Source organism: Salvia hispanica, chromosome 4 (genome assembly GCF_029641045.1).
Source record: "Salvia hispanica isolate PSC_SH4W2 chromosome 4, Shi_PSC_v1, whole genome shotgun sequence".
In the NCBI taxonomy this organism is placed as follows: domain Eukaryota; kingdom Viridiplantae; phylum Streptophyta; class Magnoliopsida; order Lamiales; family Lamiaceae; genus Salvia; species Salvia hispanica.
The window spans coordinates 38,526,094-38,548,861 of NC_142695.1; the positions used below are offsets into that span (position 1 = coordinate 38,526,094).

Genomic DNA, 22,768 nt, shown 5'->3' on the forward strand with positions numbered 1-22,768 from the left:
CACTTGGAGCTCAGCTATTATTACATTATTATTATTATTGCAATTGTTTTTAGCACCCTTGTCGTAAATTTGAATTTTAGGTTCAAGTTATATGTCCTTTACTAGGCACAACTACGAGATTTGCACAATTAATTATAGCATCTGAACATTTGGTTAAAGCTCAACAAAGAGAAGAACAAAGATAATGATGATGAGAAACATATAGAACCCAAAAACAGCCCAAATGAATCAAAGAATGAATACTTGGATCGTTGTTAGTTTGTGATCCTTATAAGCTTAAGAGTGTTATTAATACAACGTGGAGTTGGAGCTCAGCTAGCTTTGGCTGCGGGCGTCCTCGGGCTAGGCATTCCCATATGCGAGACGCGAGGGGATAATCGAATCCTTGGACTGGGGCGTGGCGATGGGATTGGTCCGTAGTTGGTGATGAGGCCGAATGGCACCCTAGGCGATAGCCTTACATGCTCCATCGCCTGGGATTGTAGCTCCGTTGGGTACTCCCGTACGCAGCCAATACGCGGTCCGGCCCCAGTGCTCCATTTGCGCGACAAACGCTTAGCAAGGTTGGGAATGGGATTTTGTTTATTTATAGTAGGAGGAGCATCATCATCAGTCGCACACCTCTACAAAAAAAAACAATGAATTGTGAGAATAGATACTCGGCGAAGAAACTGCAATCGTGTGTGGAATGCATAATACTCCATCGATCCGTCCCCTAAAAATAGAGACTTAAACAAAAAGGGAAAAGTAATTGAAGTAGCGTTAGTAGTGTAACGTGTAGTGAAAAGTTCTAAAAAATAGAAAATGGACTAATTTTATGAGACGTATTAAAATAGCAAAAATGGACTATTTTTAGGGGACGAAGGGGGTAGTACCTTAACATTTGAAAGATCGACAGAATGGTCTTGAAGAAAGGTTATGAATTCTTGGAAGTTCTCTTCTGTTGGGAGATAGTGACCACTATAAGGCCAGATGGCCTCAAGAAGACCGTTTTGAGCGACCAATCTTCCTGCGGCCGTGATGGCCCCGCCTGCCAAGAAGCTCGAGTGCTGGAAGCGCCCTTTCTGCTTCCGGCCGATGTACAGAGTCCTCATGGTGCTCAGCACGAATATCCATTTTGACCCCTCCACGGTGCTAACCAAATCGCCACTCTCTTTGTACACTAGCTTCCCATCTACGATCACAACTTCGAACGATTCCCTCTCTTTCTGTTTGTTCACGAGTTGCATGTTGGCAAATCAAACAAAAATAAATATCGGGATAGAACGAAAACTGAAACTACTATAAAGTCTAATGACCCATTTCTCCCGTCAACAATTGGTTTTAGGATGGAACCCTTCAAAGAAGAAGAGACGGAAACAAGACTTACGGGTCCGAGATATTTGATGCATTGGCGTTGCAAGTTGATCCTGGGGCATTTATCCAAATTTAATTCTTTGCCATCTCCCACATCCAACCTTAAATAAACCAGCATGTGCATGTGAGTGAAAAACACAGCCACATGACTATAATTTCACATTTTTGAATCAACCAATTATATATACCAGTAAAAGAAGGGTTGTGTGCTTTCACTTATAAACCAGACATCGTAGTAGATGTGTAAATTGTGGCCATACCGATGCCGTGGATCAATCTGCACAAAATGTATATCACACATCATTTAAAATGAGAATCATATCAATTTGCAGATACATTAATATCAATTCCCGACTTAATATCAGTTTGCTGATTTATTAGTAGTATCAGTTTCTGACTCAATATCAAGAAATGACCTGTTTTGTGGATGTCAACTGATACTAATATATGAATTGATATGATTTTTATATGTAGAAGTATATTTGACTTACTGCTTCAAGCCAGTGTTGCAGAGCCAGTTTTTGAGCCTTTTCATCTTTGGACAAACCCTTCCCAACCTTGGCCGCTCTGGTTCTGGCTCGAGCCCACCGTGAAACTGCAGTTTCAGGCTTGGCATCGTTGAAGAATGAGACAGAGCTCCTCTTCAGAGCTGCAAAGTCCAAAGCCTTCCACCTGAAAACAAATTCATAATCACAAGGAGAAAGGGCTAATTAGTAATTAACATGCATGATTTGATTTGATTTGATGAGTGATGAGAAACAAACCACAGCTCCTCCACAACTACTGCACAATCTGCAAGGTTTCTTCGAGTTCGGTAACTCTTGTAGACCTTCTGCAGCTTCACTGCAGCCGCATCGAGCTCAGTAACAGGCCGCGGAGAGAAGAACGTAAAGTCGGGTTGAGTGGAAGAGGAAGGGTTTCCATTCGCATCATCATCCAATCCTGATTTTCTCAACTCTTCAACTACATTCTTGAATGAAAGCTGAGGTTCAAGAACTATGTTCATCGCATCGATATTTCGCACGTGCAACAAGTTCTTCTTGCACCCTTTTGCCATTGATCTGCAACTACTTTTCAAGGATTTTGATTTTTCTTCAATCAATCCTCAACACCTGCATGATGTTTTTGTCAGATTATTTCACTCTCAAAACAAATTACTTTCCAAAGTGTTAGCACAAATAACTAAAAAATGGCTAACCAGAACACAAAATCCCTTATTAGGAGGAACAATTATGTTTGTGAATATGATCATTACCTCCACTTTATATAATTCTTGAAAATAGAGGTGAAATTTTGGACCCCACGTGTTGTGGAGACCAGAGAATTTGAATTCTTTTGGTTGTCTTAGATTGCAGACACAGAGAAATTTCTTTACGAATGGGAATGCTTAAAAAATGGTGGATAGATTCAAACAGGTGGCTGTTGAGTGTTGATATAACTGCTACAATTGTTTTTTCAAAGCTCAATATTTCAAAAAGAATGATTATTCAAGCATCGTTTTTGTTGGACTTGGTATAAGTTCTTTTTTATACTATATAATATGGAGTAGTAATTTTTCCATCAGCACTCATTAAAAACACATGAAAAATATACACAGAGAGCAAGTCAGCAATGGGACTCTATGATACATTGAAATTTTTTTTTGTTCAGATTGTCAGATTTTTTATTTTGGTCCCCACTCACAAATGAGGTATGTATTGATATAAATATATAAGGTTATTTATTGGATGTAGAGAAAATAAAATATGTTCAATCAATGGTTGCATTATTGGCAGTTTTTAGTTTTGTAAAAGTCAGCTTCAAACATTTGTCTGCTTTTAGAACTCTGTAACGATCAGTCAGCACAAGAGATATTTGCGCTGAATATTTTTGTGTGAGGTAGTTGGATCATATTCAATGAATTGTTCATCAAATATGTTAACTGTTTTTTTTCTCTACAAAATCAAATACTTAAATGGTGTAATAGGTGAAGATAGGTGAAGATAAAAGTGGATTGGCGGGTTCGGGTAGTCGCCTTATAAGGACCGGAAAACGTCATTAAATTTGCCCTTCGGAGCTCTGTCGACCACATGGTGTGACAGTTCCATTCCATCTTTTTTGGTTGATGTTAACTTTCGTTCTCCGTCTTACTCTGTCTTCTAACTTCGAGGACAACATTCTTCACTACGAATTATATTTACTATATCCACCATAATTTAAGTCCAAATTTTGGGATAACATGTCTATATTTTGTTATGCATACTTATTTATTAACTTCTTCATAATATATTTTTTTTTTATACTGTATCCTCATTTTGCACGCTCATGTATAAAAGCATCTATCATTATTTACATTAATTAACACAAAAGAGCAATAAAATAAGATTATTTATTAAGTCACACACTACCTAATTTTTATTAAATCATATCATATGTCACACCAAATGAGCAGCACAATTGGTTCCGTAGGGGCATATTTGTATGATTGACCAAGGATCAAGTGTAATTGCAATACCTCGCGGACATAAATGTGAGACCTTGGGAGGTGGGTTTCTGACAGGCAGTGAGTTAGACCATCTCCATTAGTGGGTCACTGCGTACCCTGATTTAACACCCCTCACAATACTGTCGAAACGGAAAGTGTGGGGCCCTTAGGATGGGGTGTCAACCTTTTTTGTATGATGGGTTGGGTCAAGATATGAGTAGCGTATAGTTGATATTGGACCATCAAATATTCTAACAATGAGGGCTTAACAAATGTCCATATATTTTTTTAACGCGGTTTCATATTTAAATGGAACGACATAGAGTATGTCATTGCCACATTTAATTTTGTTTTAGCAAAGGGAACTATACTAATTGGGTTTAGGGTTTAGGTGAGAATTCACATTTTTCTTCTCTTCTAAACTATATACATATTCCAATAATATGAATATATATTGATCACTGATAATTTTTAAAGATTTTTCTAAACAATATTTCATCTTGCAGTATTCCAACAATATTTAATATATATTGATCACTGATTCACTGATAATTTTTTAAAGTTGTTGATCATTTCAAATTATTTTATGTAGGTGGCGTGTGCAAATGTCACATATGTGAAAAAAATGAATTACAACTCGTAATTATCCGGTACCATTTGTCCTAATCAAATCGTAATTACATGTTCCAAATGCTAATATTTATCGAATAAAAATCCTATACCGCTGCCCTCATAGATGTGACAGTTGATCTACTTTCTTATAGTATTGAAATCCCACCGGCTTTCATGCAAATGAATACTAATCCAACAAGTAATTGACCCTTAAGAAGCTCATGTGGGCATGACATAACGCTTGAATTATTTTAATTTTACAGCGTCAGTTTGCACCACCTGTTAATTCGTGTACTCTAGATCATGCGATTAGTTATGATAATCATTAGGTGAGTTATTTATTTATTTATTTTTAACTCTCAAATATACAATGTACTTACAAGAAGAGTGGGGTTAGGTGTGGCATGGGGGTTTAGGTATTTTATTAAACATAAGTAAATCACAATGAAAATCCATTGGCCTCAGGAAACAAATTTTTTTCATTATGCGCGTTAACGTTTTGTGTGGCCACGAATTACTTTTCATGACTCATGTAGTACATACCTATTAGCACGTTTTACTTCATTAATTTTAAGTTCTAGTGTCTAGATAAATTTGTTTATAAAATTAATGTTTTTTATTACAATATTTACTTATTCATATATTACTTTATTCGTACCTTAAAAATATGAACATACTTTACTATTTTCACTTATTATGAATTTTCTATTGATAATTATTTTTTCTAATAACCCATTTTCTACTTATAACATTTCAATCATTTTTATTATCTTTCTTTTACTTTATCAAGTGTGCATTATGAGACGGTGGAAGTATTATTTGAATTAACAATAAGAATAGTACTAAATTAGAAATTTCCATGAATCTTTTAAAAGTATATTTACATTTAAAAAGTAAGAAAAAATTTAGTTGGTCTATTTAGAGATTACATAATTATTGCCGAAAATAGACCATTGACTGATGTTTGGAACCATTGACCACGACTCCAGGCCGATTAAGTTTAAAGAAATTAATTTGGAACAAAAATGATTGATCCGTCGTCAGTTTAAGAGTATTAGAGTAGTATTATATAATTGAGCACTAGGGGTGTAAATTCGGGTACCCATGGGTACCCAAACCCGAAAATTCAGGTACCCGAACCCGAAATCTCAAAAATATCATACCCAATACCCGACCCGTATGTGAATTCGGGTATCCTAATACCCGATGCGGGTACCCGAACCCAACTAATCAGGTACCCATAAACCCGGAATTATTATATTTGGAATTTATTCTTTTATATAAATTAAATTGTGATGAGAATAGAGATTATTAAAATAACACAATACGGAGTACTATTTATTGACTATAATTCTACTCTTATATTATATAAAATAGACATTAGACAAATAGACAATTAATTTTAAAATAATTTTTTTTTTGGTATAAATTGAAACATAAAAGAGATTATTTTTTTAAGATATTAACTGAACATGTAAATAAAATGGAAAAAACATAACTAATAAACTATATATTTTCAAAAGATAACAAGTAAGAAAATAAATAATGCAACATGAACCGAACACGAATGTAAAGAAGTATTAAAGTCGAGATAATAGAACAATGAAATGTCAAAGCAACCAAACATATAATCTAAATAATGTCAAAGCAACCAAACATAATCCAAATAGTAAACTAAGAACTTTATAACCCAAAATATTTATCACAAATACATAATTAATCGGGTTTAATCGGGTATTAGTCGGGTATTCTAATACAGGTTTCGGGTACCCTAAACCCGAAGAATCCTAACATTAACTACCCAAACCCGTACCCGAACCCATAATTTCGGGTTTCGGGTACCCAAAACCCGTCGGGTATTGGGACTGGGTCGGAAATACCCGAATCCCGCGGATTAAATTTTCAGCCCTATTGAGCACCCATCCCTTCTCCAAATCAAATTGATAGAATATCTGAATCAATAATAATGTTTGGTGCAAGTTAAGTTGTATGATTTCTTTACAAATTGTCACAATGCACATACATCAAAACACGATAATTTAAGGAACACAATTAAATGACAAGTAGGAGTATAAATTTATAAGTAACTAGTCAGTTACATAGTATGTACCTTAGAAAATAGTGGTGCACATTGCCATTATTGACATGCATGTGCGCGACCTTTTCCTGGTAGCTGCAGAAGTGAAGATCCTACAAAAAGCAAGAGGGAATTCATTAGATAAATGTGATTTGGATTAACTGATTATATTCAGCAATGATAGATAAGTATTTAGTCACTCATTTAAGTAATTTACACCTGTATATGTTATGTCTTATTTAAACAATGCATCATGCATTTGTGAAATGAGAGATGAGATCATAAAATAGAACTTCATGGAATTGAATGTTGAGATTGCCTTATCATTTAATTTGGGTCTGGTAACTAATTGATTATCTTTGACAGGTCTCTAGTTAACACACATTCACATAGACCGTATCCAAAAGTTGATGTTCCGAATGATTTTGCATATGACCATTTACGAAAAATATAAAAGCTATGCTTGAAAATATAGAGAAACGAAGAATTCTACCACGAATATCCTCTTCCCTTTGGGTTTGTTCCTCTACATGGTGGTGGGGGCGTCAACCGCCTCAACTTTCTCCAATTTCCTTCTTATTCTGTTTTCATCAATTTTCTGTTACTTTCCGTCAACCCCCCGCAACCCACGCTCATTATTGCCTCTATTTTAAATTACTTTTTTGACCCCCACAAATCTCTTCCTTTTTTTTTCTTTTCAATACTATATTAAAATCAACCTTCAGTAGTAATAAGGTTATTTGAATAGCTCAGTGATAAAAGGCCCTTAATAAAACAAGAGAGACAACAGTTTTACAAATGTGTTGTGATCTGCTGCTGCAATAAATCATAAATAATGTGTATATGTGCTAAATCGTTGTAATATACAGTAAATAATGTATAGAATCAACGTCCGACAACTACGGTTAGAGAGACAGTATTGCGAGACAAATCAGGGTGACGGTTGTGCTGGGAAGAAGCCGTTCCCGTCTCAGAAAAGCTCGACTTGACAACAAATGCGGGTTGCTTTGGCTCGGGAAGCTTTACAATCTCAGTGCTTAGCATCGACTCCACAGCCGAAGTAGATGGCCTATCTTCAGGAAGCTCTTGAACGCACAACAAACCGATATGGATGCACCTCATCGCCTCCACCTTCTCTCTCACACCCCACACTCTCCTATCTACCAAACTCTCAATGCTGCCCACTTTCCACAACTTCCACACCTGATCAATTGTCAATATCATGGTTACAAATGGTGCAACTCTCAAATCCATTTAATTGACTGTTTTCAGTTATAGTTCGACTAACATGTCCCAGGAGGCTGAGGGAGCCTTCTTCTTCGAAGCTTATGTTCCGTGCACCTGTAGCAATCTCCAACAGCACCACTCCAAAGCTGAAAACATCTGATTTCTCTGAGAATCGTCCCTCTAATGCGTACTCAGGAGCCATGTATCCGCTGCAAGCAAACCAAGATGGATTTTTAATCACCAAGCTATATAAATATATAATTCAGACAAAATGTTGTGCCAAGATAAATAACACACCACTTACTATGTTCCTACCACTCTTACAGTCTGGACATGATCTTGTGTGCTTCCTAATATTCTTGCCATGCCAAAGTCTGATATCTTGGGGTTCCAATCATCATCCAACAATATGTTGCTGGGCTTGAGGTCTCGATGGATTATCTTCAGTCTCGAATCTCTGTGAAGATAGAGCATGCCTCGAGATACACCACATATGATGTTGAAACGCTTACTCCAATCAAGGATCTCTTGGGATGAATCTGGACATAAATCCACACTATTATTATTGTAGTGTCAGCAGCTAATGAATACACCATAGTATATATAAAAAGAAGAACTGACCAAATAGGAAAAAGTCCAAACTCTTATTAGGCATGTATTCATACACCAACATTGTATGATTGCTCTCCACACAGCACCCAAGTAGCCTAACAAGATTTCTGTGCTGAAGTTTGGAGATGAGCACCACTTCATTCACAAACTCTTTCATCCCCTGTCGAGATGCCTGTGACAGCATCTTCACCGCGATTTTTGTACCATCCGCCATCTCACCCTAGAGCATGTCATCATCAACGAGACAAGAATATATGGAGAACAAATAAGGCGTCAGTATGTGAGGCTACCTTATAAACCGGCCCAAAACCACCCCTCCCTAGCTTGTTAGCTTCGGAAAAACTGCTGGTGGCATTTGCTAGCATCTCCATCTTAAACAAAGATAACTCTTCAAGATTACCCTCACTTAATTCATCTTCAACACTCCTATTAATTGCTCCAAGTTGAATGCTTTCCCTTTTTCCTATGAACTCACACTCAACCAAGTTTTAATATAACAAAATAAACAATATATACAAAATCAAGATGCTAATTACATAACAAATTACCTCTTCCCTTGTTCATCCATTTCCAACAAAAATATGTGCAAATGCATATGACAACAAATCCAACAACAACAACGATTATTGCTATGATCTTCTTGGAGTCCTGTTTGCTCTCTAAAATTAAGGAAAACAATCAGAAAGTAAACAGGATATATAAAGTTAGTCCAGTAATCAACCAGCTTCTGCACATTACCTAGCACAGATTTAGAAACGCGAATATTGACATTGGAGCCGCTTGAGAATTTGACAAGGTCGATCAACGGGTGTGTATAGAACCTGCAGCCAGCCAGGCCGTAGAAGCCATAGGCGAGGCATGAGCAGTTGGTGAGGCAACGGAGCTCGCAGTCGGCCTGCGAGCCCAGCCACAGGTCTGATTGGCTCGACAAAGTCAATATCTGAAGAGTCAAAAATCCATCAGCCTTCCCCCCTTCACAATCCAAGGCGGCCCTCCTCGTGCAGCCACTGCTCTCGTTTCCAGCATCACGGGGCTGGAATCCTCTCGGACAAGTACACACTGGTGAGCCTCGTGAGTCGCAGACACCAAACTCCCCGCATCTGATCCATAACACACACACACACACAGACAAGTAGGATATTAAATTATGTTGTAAGTAACTTGTAACGCTATGCAATGTGACTAAGAAATTGAACCTGCCAGAAGTCTGGCATGGATCGGATTGCCCCTTGCAATATATCGGGTGTAGGAGGATGGCAACAACACTGAAGAAGATGACATGATAGTTCATCATCCTCATTCTTTCAAATTCATCAATGGTGCAAAAGATCAACTAAATGTTTTTCAATGTCTGATGGAGACGGAATTGACTGACTTCATTTTATTCAAGCAAGTGTTCCACTCACCAATTTTCTATTGACATTAGATGTCAGGCCAATCAAGTTTTATTTTGTATTTTAGTACGAGACTTAGCAAAAGCAAATTTGAATGGCATCTGAAGACTTGTCAATACAGTTAGTGTTGTTATTGTACATCAAAATCAGAGCATTCATTTATTTGACAAGGCTCTAATAGACAAATAAATATGAGGTCACAGAAGGAAAGAAGAAAATGTTTACAATATTAGCAGAAAGAAGTAAGAAGAAACCTATATGATGTGACAGCATGGAGAAGTAAACGCCGTGCTCATTAATAGTATTCCAAATTTTTGATTAATTAACAACTAAGAAGTGTCTGTTAGACTGTTACTCATGGCTTAATTACACGTATATACTAATTCATATTCAGATTACATTTGACATGTAATTTATGGTGTGAGATTAAATAAGACGTAATTCAAGACAACACAAAAGAAATGGCTGAATATTTCATGTATCACTTGATTTTGATCATCACTTACCTGTATTCTTGTCCATCATTGAGCTTAGAAACAGACAGAATCACATCCAACATCCTCCTCAAACACCCGGACACCATAACCTCTCCACGGAACGTCTTCAAATTCGGATTCTTCAGCCCAGCCGGCACCACCAACCGCTATGCCGCGGTCTTCTACACCGTCTCCCCTACAACCATCGCATGGATTGCCAACCGAGACCACCCCCTCCCTGACTCCTCCGGCGCCGCCACCATCTCCAAAGACGGCAACCTTATACTCATCGACGCCAACAACCAAACCATCTGGTCCACCAACGCCACCACATCCTCTCCCGCCAACACCACTCTCCGGATCGTGGACACCGGCAACCTGATCATAACAGACACTGCAACCGGTGCCACGATATGGGAGTCGTTCTCGCGGCCCTCGAACGTCCTGCTCCCAACCATGAAGATTATAGACAGCGTCAATGCAGAAAACAGAGTTACAGTGACGTCGTGGAGGAGCGCCTCCGACCCTGGAGTCGGAAACTTTTCATTCGGGATCAACAGGTGGAGAATCCTTCAGCAGTTCGTGTGGGAGGGAAGGCGGCCGGTGTGGCGGAGCGGGCCATGGAACGGACTGATATATCTAGGGATACAAGACATGTTCCGCTACTATGTGCCCGGATTCAGCACTTTGAGCAACGACAGCGCTGGAAACTTGGTTTATGTGATTCCTCAGCAGAAGGCGTTGATGATGTCAACGTTGAATGCTAATGGAAGCATTGCGCGGATGATTTGGGATGATCAGAGCAAGAGCTGGGGGAAGGTGTGGTCGGCTCCGGAGAAGGCGTGTGATGTGTATGGCAAGTGTGGGCCGTTTGGGAGCTGCGACGCCACTGGCTCTCCGGTTTGCTCTTGTATGAGAGGGTTCGAGCCAGCGAGTAGAGAAGAATGGAGTAGAGGGAACTGGAGCAGCGGCTGCTCCAGGAAGAATCAGTTGCATTGTGATGGAAATGGATTCTGGAAGATGCGGTTTATGAAGGTTCCGGATTTTGCTGAGCCGTTTCCAGCTGCAGGGGAGGGCGAGTGTCGAAGGAGATGCTTGGCGAATTGTTCGTGTCTGGCTTATGCTCATGAGTCCAACATTGGTTGTATGATCTGGACTGATGTTCTGATCGATGTTGAAAAATTCAATGGTGTTGGCGTCGATCTCTTTATTCGTCTCTCCGCTTCAGACTTGGGTACTTTTACCTTTCTCCCTTCAGTTTCTAAAATATAAAGCCTTACATAAAGATGTGACTTGTGAGTAATGTTGTTTTATTTAGACCACAACAGAGATAAGAAGCTTTACATCATCATTCCAGTAGTTGCAGCTTTAATTTTCATCTTGGTTGCTTGGTGGTGGATTGTGAAGAGCAAGAGAAAAGGTAAGAAGATTATATTATGAGACACTAGTATGTGTATGAGCATCAGTCTTATGTTGTTTTGTGAGAAGCAGGGCAGATATCTTCATCAGTTTGGAGTGCCATGGTGTTTGAATCAGAGTCCGATAAGGTTAACACCGGGGAGCTGCCACAGTTCACTTTTGAGATGCTGGCAACTGCAACCGATCAGTTCCGTGAGAGCAATCTTCTCGGGAGGGGCGGTTTTGGTCCTGTTTACAAGGTACTACTACAATCTAGGCATTTTCAGATTCTTGTAGTACTCAAATTGCAAGAGATGAGAGTGAGAGTGGTCTCAGGGAATTCTGCCAGATGGAAAAGAAATCGCTGTCAAGAGACTGTCAACGGAATCTGGACAAGGATATCAAGAATTCATCAACGAAGTCAAGCTGATGTTGAAGCTCCAGCATAGGAATCTAGTCAGATTGCTGGGAGCATGTATGGAGAAACAAGAGAAGATTCTGATTTATGAATACATGCCAAATAGAAGCTTGGACTTTTGTCTCTTGGGTTGGTTTCCTGTTCTTCTTATTAACAGTTAGTATATGAAGCAATGATCAATATTGTGTTATTTGTGTTGTATGGCAGATTCTAAACATCCTTTGCGAAAGGCCCTAGATTGGAAGAAGCGTTTCAGTATTATTGAGGGCGTTGCGCGAGGCCTTGTGTATCTTCACAGGGATTCTCGACTCAGGATAATTCATCGCGACCTCAAGCCGAGCAACGTGCTTCTTGATGCAGACTGGAACCCAAAAATCTCAGATTTTGGTATGGCACGAATATTCGGAGGCAACCAAAACCACCACGACACAGAAAAAGTCGTAGGAACATTGTGAGTAATTAGAAATTTAGAATCAAACCTCTAGGAAAATATGGTAGTCTAATGATGATTGTGCAGGAGATATATGGCACCAGAATATGCAATGGAAGGCAGATTCTCCGAAAAATCGGATGTCTACAGCCTGGGAGTCCTTATGTTAGAGATAGTAAAAGGGAAACGGAACTCGGACTATTACAATCATGAATGGTCTTTGAGCCTCTTAGGATGTGTAAGCAATCAATCACCATCATAAATCTCCATTTTTTGTCCATAAGGATGAATATTTGATAAAATATTTCAGGCATGGAAAATGTGGAGTGAAAACAATGGCTATAGTTTTGGTGATGAAAGCATAGCAAGTCCAGAGTTGGAAGAAGATATGGTGAGATGCATTCAGATTGGGTTATTGTGTGTCCAAGATTCTCCCAAAGATAGGCCTATTGCTCAAACAGTTGTGTCGATGCTCAGCCGAGAAATCGTGCATCTTCCAGCTCCGAAGCAGCCAATCTTGGCAGAGAAGTGGCATGCCTCCGCCACTGGTTTGACAGAACTAGCAAACCAAGTTAGATATTCAATGAATGACCTTACTCTCACTACTCTTCAAGGTCGATGATGTTTGCAAAGTATTCCCAACTTTGATCATGTGCCAGTATTTTACCTATCTTGTTCCTGTAATAATTCTTGCCAATCTTTTGGCCAGCTTAAACTGAAAAGTAAACAAAGTTTGTTGAGATCTCGAGTAAGAACCAGTGCAATTTCAAAAGGTCCAAGAAACTAGCCATAGATCCACAGTAGTTTTAGTTTTCATAGAACTAATTTAATTACTCTAATGATTTTTTAAACATAATAACGTAAAATATGATAGTTATATTTGTGTTAAAAATCACTAACAAAATAATTTATATATTTAAGTAATAAAACACACAACAAATTGTGTATCGCACTCGAATGCACTATTTTTTGGACTCATGCATACGAAGAAGTAATTCAAATTTAATTTTTCATTGTGTATTGGAATTTTTGGACATTTCTACTGTTTGCATATGAAGAAGTGATTCAAATGTTTGGACTCATTGTGTATTGGAAATTTTGGACACTCCTACTGTTTGCATATGACGAAGCGATTGAAATTTGAATTATTCAACCCATACAAAATTTTTGGACTCATTGTGTATTGGAATTGTTGGACACTACATAATTTACATATACAAAAATTGTGTATCGCACACGGATAGAGAAAGCATGGATGGTGGATTCTATTACTCCATAGTCCATATAATGTTTTACTCCCACTAGTTTATGGCCTCAATTTCAACTTATTTCCAGAACATCATAACTTTAAATTGTAATTTAATTTGGGCTCATATTATTAATTTGATGCTGAAAATTGGCCTATGGTACGAAACTACGTACAACATGTGACGCTTTTTTTGATAGATGTGTTGTGGTCACATATTTTGATACCAGAAATATTTTATGTGAATTTTTTTTAAAAATGCATAAATGTTAACTTTTTTCAACTATTTGATCTATTTTCAACCGAAAAATGCTTCCAAAGGCATAGATAATATTTTTGGACTTTCATAATATTGGGGTATCTGAGTATTGGCTATGATACTATCTCCAATCTTTATCACTTTTGTTTTACATTCTTTATTATTTATATATGATTATTTTTTATAATTAGTCTAGTATATATTTTACTTTTAACTATCTCACTTAGTAACAAATTATTTAAATAATTAATTTTATAATTTTTAATATTAAATAAATAACTGAACCACAATCAAAGTTAAATTTAGCTAATTTGTTTTAATAATTAAATTTATAATTTAAATTTTTATAACTAATACATTTAAGAATTTCATATAGTATTTTTTATTTTAATGTTTTACTTTCTAGAATTTTAAATAAAAAAGAGAGAAAGGAGATTTGACATAAATTAATTGAAAAAAGTGAAGTGAAAGATATCATTTCGGGTACCCAAATTATAAAAAAATATTATATCTAATATTATAAAGAGATAAAGGAAATTTTGTCCAAGTACTCACATAATTTAATTTTATGAAGTGTACAAATATTTTTTATGTCTTAAGGACATTTTCAATAAAAAAATAAAAAATACCATACACCAATTTATTTATAAATTTAGGGACTATCCATACTATTTTTAAAGGTTCACACTTAAATAAAAGATGTTAACTGGAAAAGTCAGCAAAACTGATGTAATCTCTTAACGTCAGAAGCTTACTTACCACATTTCATTGCAAAATATTATCACGTCACCTTCAGAAATTATGGTCATGCCACTCTCTCTCTTCTGACCAAACGTTTTCTCTCTCTACCCAAAACCCCCGTCTCTGGATCAAAGGTTTTATACATTTGCGTGCAATCCAATTGGTGCAATCGGTTGCTCAATATTGAGTTCCCGGCGAAATTATCCCTGAAGATCAGCGCCGCAATTTTGCGGATATACATGTTTTTTTGTGCAGCGACTCGGTCAAGATGGACGGCCGAACCGTTTTCTCCGACTCCAATGACTTCAGCGGAGGCAGCATCAGCATGTGCTGCGCCGGCGTCTCCAATGCATCGCCGCCGCTCTACCAATTTCCGCCGGACGTCGCCGCGCTCAAGCTCCTATCCGACACGCTCGAATCGATGCTATTCGACGCGTCGGCGCCGGACTTCGATTTCTTCGCCGACGCGCGGCTAGTTTCCGCCTCCGGTAGGGAGATTCCCATCCACCGGTGCTTATTGTCGGCGAGGAGCTCTTTTTTTAAGAATTTGTTTGTGAATCTGAAAAGAGATGCGAAATTGGAGATGAAGGATGTGTTGAAGGATTGCGATGTTGGCTACGAGGCGCTGGTGACGGTCCTTGCTTACATCTATAGTGGAAAAGTTAGGGTTTCACCCAAGGATGTTTGTGTTTGTGTTGACGATGAGTGCTCGCATTTGGCGTGTAGGCCTGCGGTTGCGTTCATGGTGGAAGTTATGTATGCCTCATTTGTCTTCCAGATCAATGAATTGGTTACCAGATTTCAGGTATTTTATCTTTTTTTTTTTAATTGTTAATTCATTGTTAAATTGGTTGTATTGCATAAAGCTTGCAATTGATCTATCAGGATGTTATGTACTGGATAAGAACAGTTTTGTCTAGAAATAATTGACCAAATCAAGTTAGCATTAATGAGCCTCGTACAAGTGTTTTCATTTTGTTTAAAACTAGAAGTGGTTGATACTCCACTAGCTGCAGGTTGTTCTTGTGTTCCTCTTGTTGATTGACTGAATATTGATGTAATCAATGCTCTCTCGTATCAGTAAGCAGCTTCATTCCATATTGAGCACGGATCTATTTACTTCATTCATGTTTATTTTTGCAAATAAAACATTTTCATTTGGCGGTGAGATGAGGGAGTATTTTGATTTCAGGAAGTCAGGTTAATATCAAATAAGGTGGCAAAGTACGAGTGCAATCTCAGTTTGAGCACGCATAACGGCTTCTAGTTTAAACCAGTAGTGTCTGATAAAGAACATTTTTGGCAGTTGGAAGTTGGAACTGCCCTAATAAATTGATTTAAAAACAGAATAAGTATTAAAAGTTGAAGGCAAAAAACAATTTTACATTATACTAAACTTGTTTAGGCATTGTTACATAAGTATGTACAACAAGAAAGCAAGGCTAGCTATTCTAAAGTTCAATGCAGGATGAATATCTAGAATTTCTTTTCCCTCTCTTGGTATCATATCTATTTAATCTTAAACTTCCTTACAGAGTAACCTGATGGACATTATTGACAAGGCTACAGCAGATGATGTATCGATGGTTTTATCAGTTGCAAATGTGTGTGGTCCATTGTGTGAAAGTTTGCTTAGGAGGTCCATTGAGATTATTGTCAAGTCAGATCTTGATATCATAACTCTTGATAAAACATTACCTCAGCACCTTGTGAAACGAATTAATGACTCTCGGACAGAACTTGGATTACAGTCACGTGTAAGCAACATTGTCCCAGATAAACATGTTAAGAGAATACACCGAGCTTTAGATTCTGATGATGTTGAGTTAGTCCGGATGCTACTTAAAGAAGAGCGCACTGATCTAGATGATGCATTTGCGTTGCATTATGCAGTTGCTTACTGCGACTCAAAAACCACAGCAGAGCTCCTTGACCTAGCAATTGCTGACATAAATCTCCGAAATCCGAGGGGATACACCGTGCTTCATGTTGCTGCAATGAGAAAAGACCCAAAAATAATTGTATCTCTGTTGACTAAGGGTGCTAGACCATCTGATCTCACTTCAGATGGCAGAAAAGCCCTTCAGATCTCTAAGAGGCTTACAAAGGCTATTGATTATTATGTAACTACGGAAGAGGGAAAAGCTACTCCAAAGGATCGGTTGTGCATAGAGATCTTGGACCAAGCTGAGAGACGAGATTCATTACTGGGAGAAGCTTCAATGTCTCTTGCTATGGCTGGTGATGATTTACGCAACAAGTTACTTTATCTTGAAAACAGAGGTAACTCTATTAGTTCGGATACATCCTTTTGAGTTAGAGTTCCTACTTTTGTTTGGGGGTTGAGTGGTTGGCAGTGGTTGAGTTGTACTGGTAGGGTTTGGAGAAGTAGAAGGTGATGAGAAAGTGAAGGGACGAAATAGAAAGAGAGGAAAGACGAAGAGAGGTAAACCGATAAGATAAACTAAAAAGAATAATAGATAAAATTACTAATAAGAATTTTGATACATGAACAGACTGAGTTTGACAGTCCTGTTTTTAATGATAGTAGGGAAGTAAACTTCTAAGTATAGGGATGATCGTTTTTGTAGCATCCATCTACTGCTCATGGAGTTAAATTGGAATTGTATATTTATAATTGTGATACATAGTTGCCTGAAGATTGTGTGAATTTTCTCTTTCTAACTAAATTGGTATATGGTGTTTCATTAAACTAGTTAATCAAACCAACTGATTCTTTATTTAACTTAATTCAGGTAAATATGTGAAAATATTCTGCAATGAAGAATAATATTGCTTTTGACTGCACTGTAATTGCTTACATTTCTAACCTAATATCTGAGTATACCCGAAGCACATTTCGGACCATGCTGTGTTATAATACTGCAGACTGAATGTAATGTAAGTAAGTAGCATCCACTTATTTTCTCCCCAATGTAAAGCAAGATTTATAACCATTGAAATCTAAATTTACATGGTTAGTACCTGCATTGCATTATTTTAAGAACAAAGAGACTATTGCTTATATCTTGGTATGTAGACAATATTGGCTGATAGGGTTTGTGTTGTCATTAGACTCATTAGTCAAAGAGATGCTTTGTGTTTTTCAGAAGTCTTGTAAATTCGAAGTTGTACATTGCGTGTTTATAGTTTGTGCATCTCTCATTAGCTTGTCGACTATGATGGTGGTAGTTAAAACTGATGGTTGATCTTTCAGTTGCATTGGCCAGCCTCCTTTTTCCCATGGAAGCTAAAGTTGCCATGGATATTGCTCAAGTTGATGAAACATCTGAATTCCATTTAAATGGAATAAAAACGAATACTGCTGGTTCTCCAAGGACGGAGGTTGACTTGAATGAAGCACCTTTTAAGATCAAAGAGGAACATTTGGATAGGCTGAGAGCCCTGTCCAAAACTGGTATATTGCTGCTTACTTATTTTCTTTTGGTAGACTTTAGGTTGACTAATCATGTTAACTGGAAAACAATTCAAATTTAGATAATGCAGAGACCTATATCTGTACTGCAATAATCTTTAGCATACAATTACATTTGGCATGTAAATAAGTCGTGAGCAAAGTTTCTTCAAGTAGAGGGAGTTTGATGTTGTAAATATAATTATGCATTGATAGAATAAATAGCAAATGTGTTTCTGTTTGCATTTTGAGCTAGGATACACTGGATTTTATGTGTTGACTAGCAAACTTGTGTATTTTATCATTCTGTATGTATGCAGTGGAACTCGGGAAACGATTCTTCCCCCGTTGTTCAGCTGTGCTAAATAAGATCATGGACAGAGATGATTACCCTGAGATAGCTAAGTTGGGGAATGGTGTCCCTGATGATTGCCCTTTGAAGAAGAAACGGCGAATGGAAATAGAAGAGGTTTTAAACAAGGCATATTCAGAAGACAAAGAAGAGTTCAACAGAACAATGAACATATCCTCGTCATCGTCTTCCCCATCTGCTGTAATTTTGGGACCAAATGGTACGCTCCCGTCCAAAAGCTAAAACTTATACGGGCCGTTTTTAAAAAGTATTCTTGGTCTTCCCCCGATTGTGCATCATATTTTTTGAAACCCTTATTAATTTACATGATAAGATTTAGATGATTTAGATAAGAGCGTTTTCTCTAGATTATTAGTGACCGCCTCTTAAATAGTGAGCATAGAAGAATGTCCATATCCTATAAATACTTTGTAACTGTTTACATTGTGTACAATAACACATTAATACTGTGTGACTAATGGGACACTGAATTACTACGAATTATTGTGCTTGTCTTGTTAAACGGTGATTATCACTTATCAGAATGCCTGTCGTTGTGGTTCTGTGATCGTTAGGAAACAAATGTTGGGTATGTCATATACTAGTAATTTGGATTTTTCTGTGACCGTAGCTCCTTTTATTTATTCATTTTAATTTTGGGTAACTCTATCTTGTTTATGCCATGTCACGTTTAGTTCACCATCTGCCAAGTCAAAATGAAATATTGAAAAAAAAACGATAATAGCGTAATAAACATGAGCTGCCATATAATAGTACTCCCTCCGTCCCACAAAAGATGTCACATTTGTGGAACGACACGGTATTTTAGGAGGTTTGGTTGGAGAGAGAAATATAATTTTTATATTCATGTGAGAGAGAACTTTTTCCAAAAAGGAAAATGTGACATTTTTTGTGGGACAAACTAAAAAGGAAAGTGTGACATCTTTTGTGGGACGGAGAGAGTAATAAGTTGAAAAAAAATAAATGGATCCTAACAAAAGTAAACGAAAACGTATCACGCAATTCAAGAGTGAAAAAAAGAGGTAGGGCCTGGATGGGGTTTTTAAGATCCTCTGGGCCTGAGTGTGTGCAATAAACGTTTATAGACAAAAGCACCGCCAACACATCGATCCTTCTAAACCCAAACCCCTCTAATCTGACTCTGCCACTCCACTCCACTCCAATGAGTTGGTCCACGTGGTCGGGCCTTTTTTCCTCGTCGTCTTCCTCTCTGCTCCCTCCTCCGATAAATGGTTCTTCCTCAGACGAGTGGGAGATGGTGTACTTTTATGAAGATATGACAGCTGTTGTTGACGATGTAGTGGATGTGGATGTGGATGTGAATGTGGTCCACGAAGAAGGTGGATGTATAGAGCCAAGAGGGAGCATATTGCCGCAAGTTAGTCATCCATATAATAGTGATATCCAGTGGACTGCTGCTCCAGATCCTCAGCCGACTCATGTTTGTTCATTCTAGGCCGGAAATTTGTGGGGTCCCTTCGGCATGTGATATCCAGGTGCTACATATCGGAAAAATGGGTTACTGGTTAACCATGCCATCATGGAAGAACGTCAGTAAAAATGGATGTGATATGGCTTACAGATAAGAAGAGGTTCATTCCAGTCAAAAGGGATTGAGGTGAAGTTGCAACACAATCAATCGATGGCTCTCCCTCGTACACAATCACTCTATCAGCAAGGTATGTTGCCATGATGAAATCATGCTCCACAACAAATGCAGGCTTCTTCGCTTGACGTATGAATCTCTTTATGACTTTTGAAGCAACAATACGCTGCTCTGAGTCAAGAAATGCACTTGGCTCGTCTATCAAGTATAAATCAGCTGGCTGCAGCCATGCCAAAAGAAAATAAGTGTAAAATGACAAGCAAAACACCAAAAAAACACACAAATTATTCACTAGGGACCTCACCTTTCCAAGACAAAGAGTAAGGCCAACCCTCTGTAATTCCCCACAAGAAAGATTCACCATCTTTTTATCCATCAATTTTTCAATCAATAGTGGTTTCATCACATTGGATACAAACTGAGGATCCATATATGAATCAGGAATGTTTGTATGCAACACACTTCTCTCGTTACACTCAAATTTAGTACGCATTTTTGGTGGCTTGTAAGAGAATTTGAAGTCTGGAATTTCCGAATCTGAGCCTTCTACTGAATCAGGCTTCATCAAGCCAGCCTAACATTTGAAAGGACTACATTTTCAGCATAATAAACAAAATTAACATGTTCATTACAAGTGAACAAACGACGCAACAATGTACCAGCATCTGTAGGAAGGTTGACTTTCCCGTCCCATTTTCTCCAAGCAGTACAATAATTTGAGAATCAGTGAATTCACCCTCTTCAACCTTGAGCCTGAAGTTTCCATTAGTCTTAGTCATGCTTGGATACTTATGTCTTGCACATGTTTCACTTTCCTCGGCACTTTCTTGTGGAGTTTCAGCAACCTGAGAGAAGTAGATTATACGGTTATTGACATCTCAGTTGCCCAAATACTAGTACGACATGTTAGCAGAAATAAAATAGGACTTACATCAAATGTTAGAGATTCACCTCTAAATGTAAAATTTTCATTTGGCACAAATCCAGCAAGGAAAATATTAATTCCTTGTCTGACAGAGAATGGAAGAGTAACAGCCCCATATTTACCAGGTCTCCCATATAGGCAGCATATGAAGTCCGACAAATAATCAAGCACACAAGGATCATGCTCTACCACAATCACATAGCTGAAAACAAAGATGACAAGTAAGATTCTCATACTTGGACAGTTAACAGGAAAAAATGAACATCGATCACCAACATATTAGGTTGACGCAAGGATCGGATGACTCGGGCAGCTTTTAATCTTTGTTTAACATCAAGATAGCCCGATGGTTCATCAAACAAATAGATATCTGCATTACGTAGAGTATTGCAAACTTCTGAAGCTCTCCACCCGATAAATTTCCCACATTACGGTCCATAACATGAATCAAGTCAAGGTCAGCTGCAAGTTCCTGTTCATATTTCTCTCATCTGCCTGAGTAAGAAATTGGCCAACGTTGCGGTAAAGTAGAATAACTTTAGCGCCAATTTTGCCTTGGATTACTTTAGGCTTGCGATTGCCTTGAAGAAGGTTAGGGATGCGATTGATGTGCTGGGGCTTGATGGATGCCTGAGAATAAATGCGATGAATGAGTATTAACAAGGGCAAAACATTGTAGCAACATGAGCTAGCTAAAACCTTCAATTTATCTTTAACAAAACTATTGAAGTAATTGTGCAGCTCAGATTCTTGAAAGAAATTTATAATTTCTTGCCATCCAGGAGGATCCTATAAAGAAGAAAAAAACTTTTTAAAAAAAGAACAAGAAGGAAGGGAAGGTGAATGAATAGGTGAAGAAAGTTACATCAAAGCGTCCCAAGTTAGGTTTGATCCTCCCAGATAAAAGTTGGATGGCAGTGGATTTCCCAATGCCATTTCGTCCCACGATGCCCAGAACTTGGCCAGGTCTCGGTATAGGTAATCTGTGAAAATGTTGGAGAAATTAGAAAGCAAGCAAGTTGCGTATGAAAGTGCAGTTGAACAGAAGAAACCTGAGCAATGACGATGGGTTGTATCCTTATGGGAGGCGATGGGGATGCGCGTATCTCTCTCTGTTCATCAATATTTAAACTTGAAATCAAAATCAAGAGAAATCGTAATTCAAAATCAAGAGAATTTCAATGGCCAGCCTCTGTGAATAACCGTTCAAAATATACTTAATCACCATTAATGAAATTTCCTTAACTATAGAAATATGATACGTTATAAAATAGACATGTAATAATAAAATACAAATTCTAATATTGTAATAGAGTCATTTTGCCAAAAACATTCCATATATAATAATAGAGTCATTTCCGTTTTTAGTAAAAGTCAACACATTTTGCCACACCTACTTTACACTCTCTTACTTTTTTTCTCTCTTCATCTCTCTACTTTTTTCATATTCCACTTTATTCTCTCTTTACTTAACTCACCTAATACAATTTTTCTTAATCTCCGTGTTCAAAAGAAACGCCCTCATTACTATGTAACGGAGGGAGTACAAACTTTAAATATTTTAACACAGTATCAACACAATGTAAAATTTCAAGATTTTGATCTCATCACAATGTCAACATGGTGTAAGATTCCAAAAAAAATTCCAAAATAAATTTATACTTTCTGCCTAGAGATATCTAAGATTTACTAGCTTATGAATCGCTTATTCACTGCTTTTATGCTTTTATGTAGTTGGT

The 22,768-nt window shown here is 37.7% G+C and overlaps 4 protein-coding genes and 1 pseudogene across 9 annotated transcripts; 2 read left to right on the forward strand and 3 right to left on the reverse strand.

Annotated features, from left to right (window-relative positions):
• Positions 1–188: 188 nt before the first annotated feature.
• On the reverse strand, positions 189–6,623 carry LOC125196291 (IQ domain-containing protein IQM4-like). 3 transcript variants are annotated; one of them, XM_089070008.1, is made up of 7 exons: positions 6,543–6,623; positions 2,121–2,468; positions 1,848–2,028; positions 1,545–1,633; positions 1,370–1,457; positions 876–1,208; positions 189–623 (listed from the first exon to the last, which is right to left on the reverse strand). In XM_089070008.1, the coding sequence occupies exons 2-7, from the start codon at positions 2,411–2,413 to the stop codon at positions 312–314; spliced, it is 1,296 nt and encodes a 431-aa protein (XP_088926134.1). In that variant the 5' UTR covers positions 2,414–2,468; positions 6,543–6,623; the 3' UTR covers positions 189–311. The 3 variants fall into 3 exon arrangements, with proteins under 3 accessions (XP_088926134.1, XP_047950703.1, XP_047950702.1); XM_048094746.2 differs by lacking the exon at positions 6,543–6,623 and adding an exon at positions 2,612–2,761; XM_048094745.2 differs by lacking the exon at positions 6,543–6,623 and adding an exon at positions 2,555–2,696.
• Positions 6,624–7,262: 639 nt separating this feature from the next.
• On the reverse strand, positions 7,263–9,736 carry LOC125196290 (G-type lectin S-receptor-like serine/threonine-protein kinase At1g11300). Its single transcript, XM_048094744.2, has 8 exons — positions 9,545–9,736; positions 9,087–9,448; positions 8,897–9,007; positions 8,639–8,811; positions 8,358–8,568; positions 8,041–8,275; positions 7,798–7,945; positions 7,263–7,712 (listed from the first exon to the last, which is right to left on the reverse strand). Exons 1-8 carry the CDS (start codon positions 9,646–9,648, stop codon positions 7,395–7,397), a joined length of 1,662 nt encoding a protein of 553 aa, XP_047950701.1. The 5' UTR covers positions 9,649–9,736; the 3' UTR covers positions 7,263–7,394.
• Positions 9,737–10,097: 361 nt separating this feature from the next.
• LOC125196289 (G-type lectin S-receptor-like serine/threonine-protein kinase At1g11330) lies at positions 10,098–13,204 on the forward strand. Of its 3 annotated transcripts, none has more exons than XM_048094742.2 (7): positions 10,098–11,452; positions 11,537–11,638; positions 11,707–11,876; positions 11,953–12,163; positions 12,242–12,485; positions 12,552–12,702; positions 12,775–13,204. In XM_048094742.2, exons 1-7 carry the CDS (start codon positions 10,204–10,206, stop codon positions 13,084–13,086), a joined length of 2,439 nt encoding a protein of 812 aa, XP_047950699.1. In that variant the 5' UTR covers positions 10,098–10,203; the 3' UTR covers positions 13,087–13,204. The 3 variants fall into 3 exon arrangements, with proteins under 3 accessions (XP_047950699.1, XP_047950700.1, XP_088926135.1); XM_048094743.2 differs by having other exon boundaries at positions 10,099–11,452; positions 11,710–11,876; XM_089070009.1 differs by having other exon boundaries at positions 11,404–11,452; positions 11,547–11,638; positions 11,710–11,876.
• Positions 13,205–14,744: 1,540 nt separating this feature from the next.
• Positions 14,745–18,978, forward strand: LOC125196546 (BTB/POZ domain and ankyrin repeat-containing protein NPR1-like). Its single transcript, XM_048095109.2, has 4 exons — positions 14,745–15,515; positions 16,246–16,993; positions 17,928–18,128; positions 18,446–18,978. The coding sequence occupies exons 1-4, from the start codon at positions 14,979–14,981 to the stop codon at positions 18,718–18,720; spliced, it is 1,761 nt and encodes a 586-aa protein (XP_047951066.1). The 5' UTR covers positions 14,745–14,978; the 3' UTR covers positions 18,721–18,978.
• A 263-nt stretch (positions 18,979–19,241) lies between these two features.
• Positions 19,242–22,023, reverse strand: LOC125197169 (ABC transporter E family member 2-like; annotated as a pseudogene). Its single transcript, XR_016128925.1, has 8 exons — positions 21,895–22,023; positions 21,729–21,818; positions 21,306–21,659; positions 21,036–21,231; positions 20,764–20,949; positions 20,409–20,678; positions 20,079–20,324; positions 19,242–19,997 (listed from the first exon to the last, which is right to left on the reverse strand). The product of XR_016128925.1 is annotated as an ABC transporter E family member 2-like (transcript).
• Between the last annotated feature and the right edge of the window lie 745 nt (positions 22,024–22,768).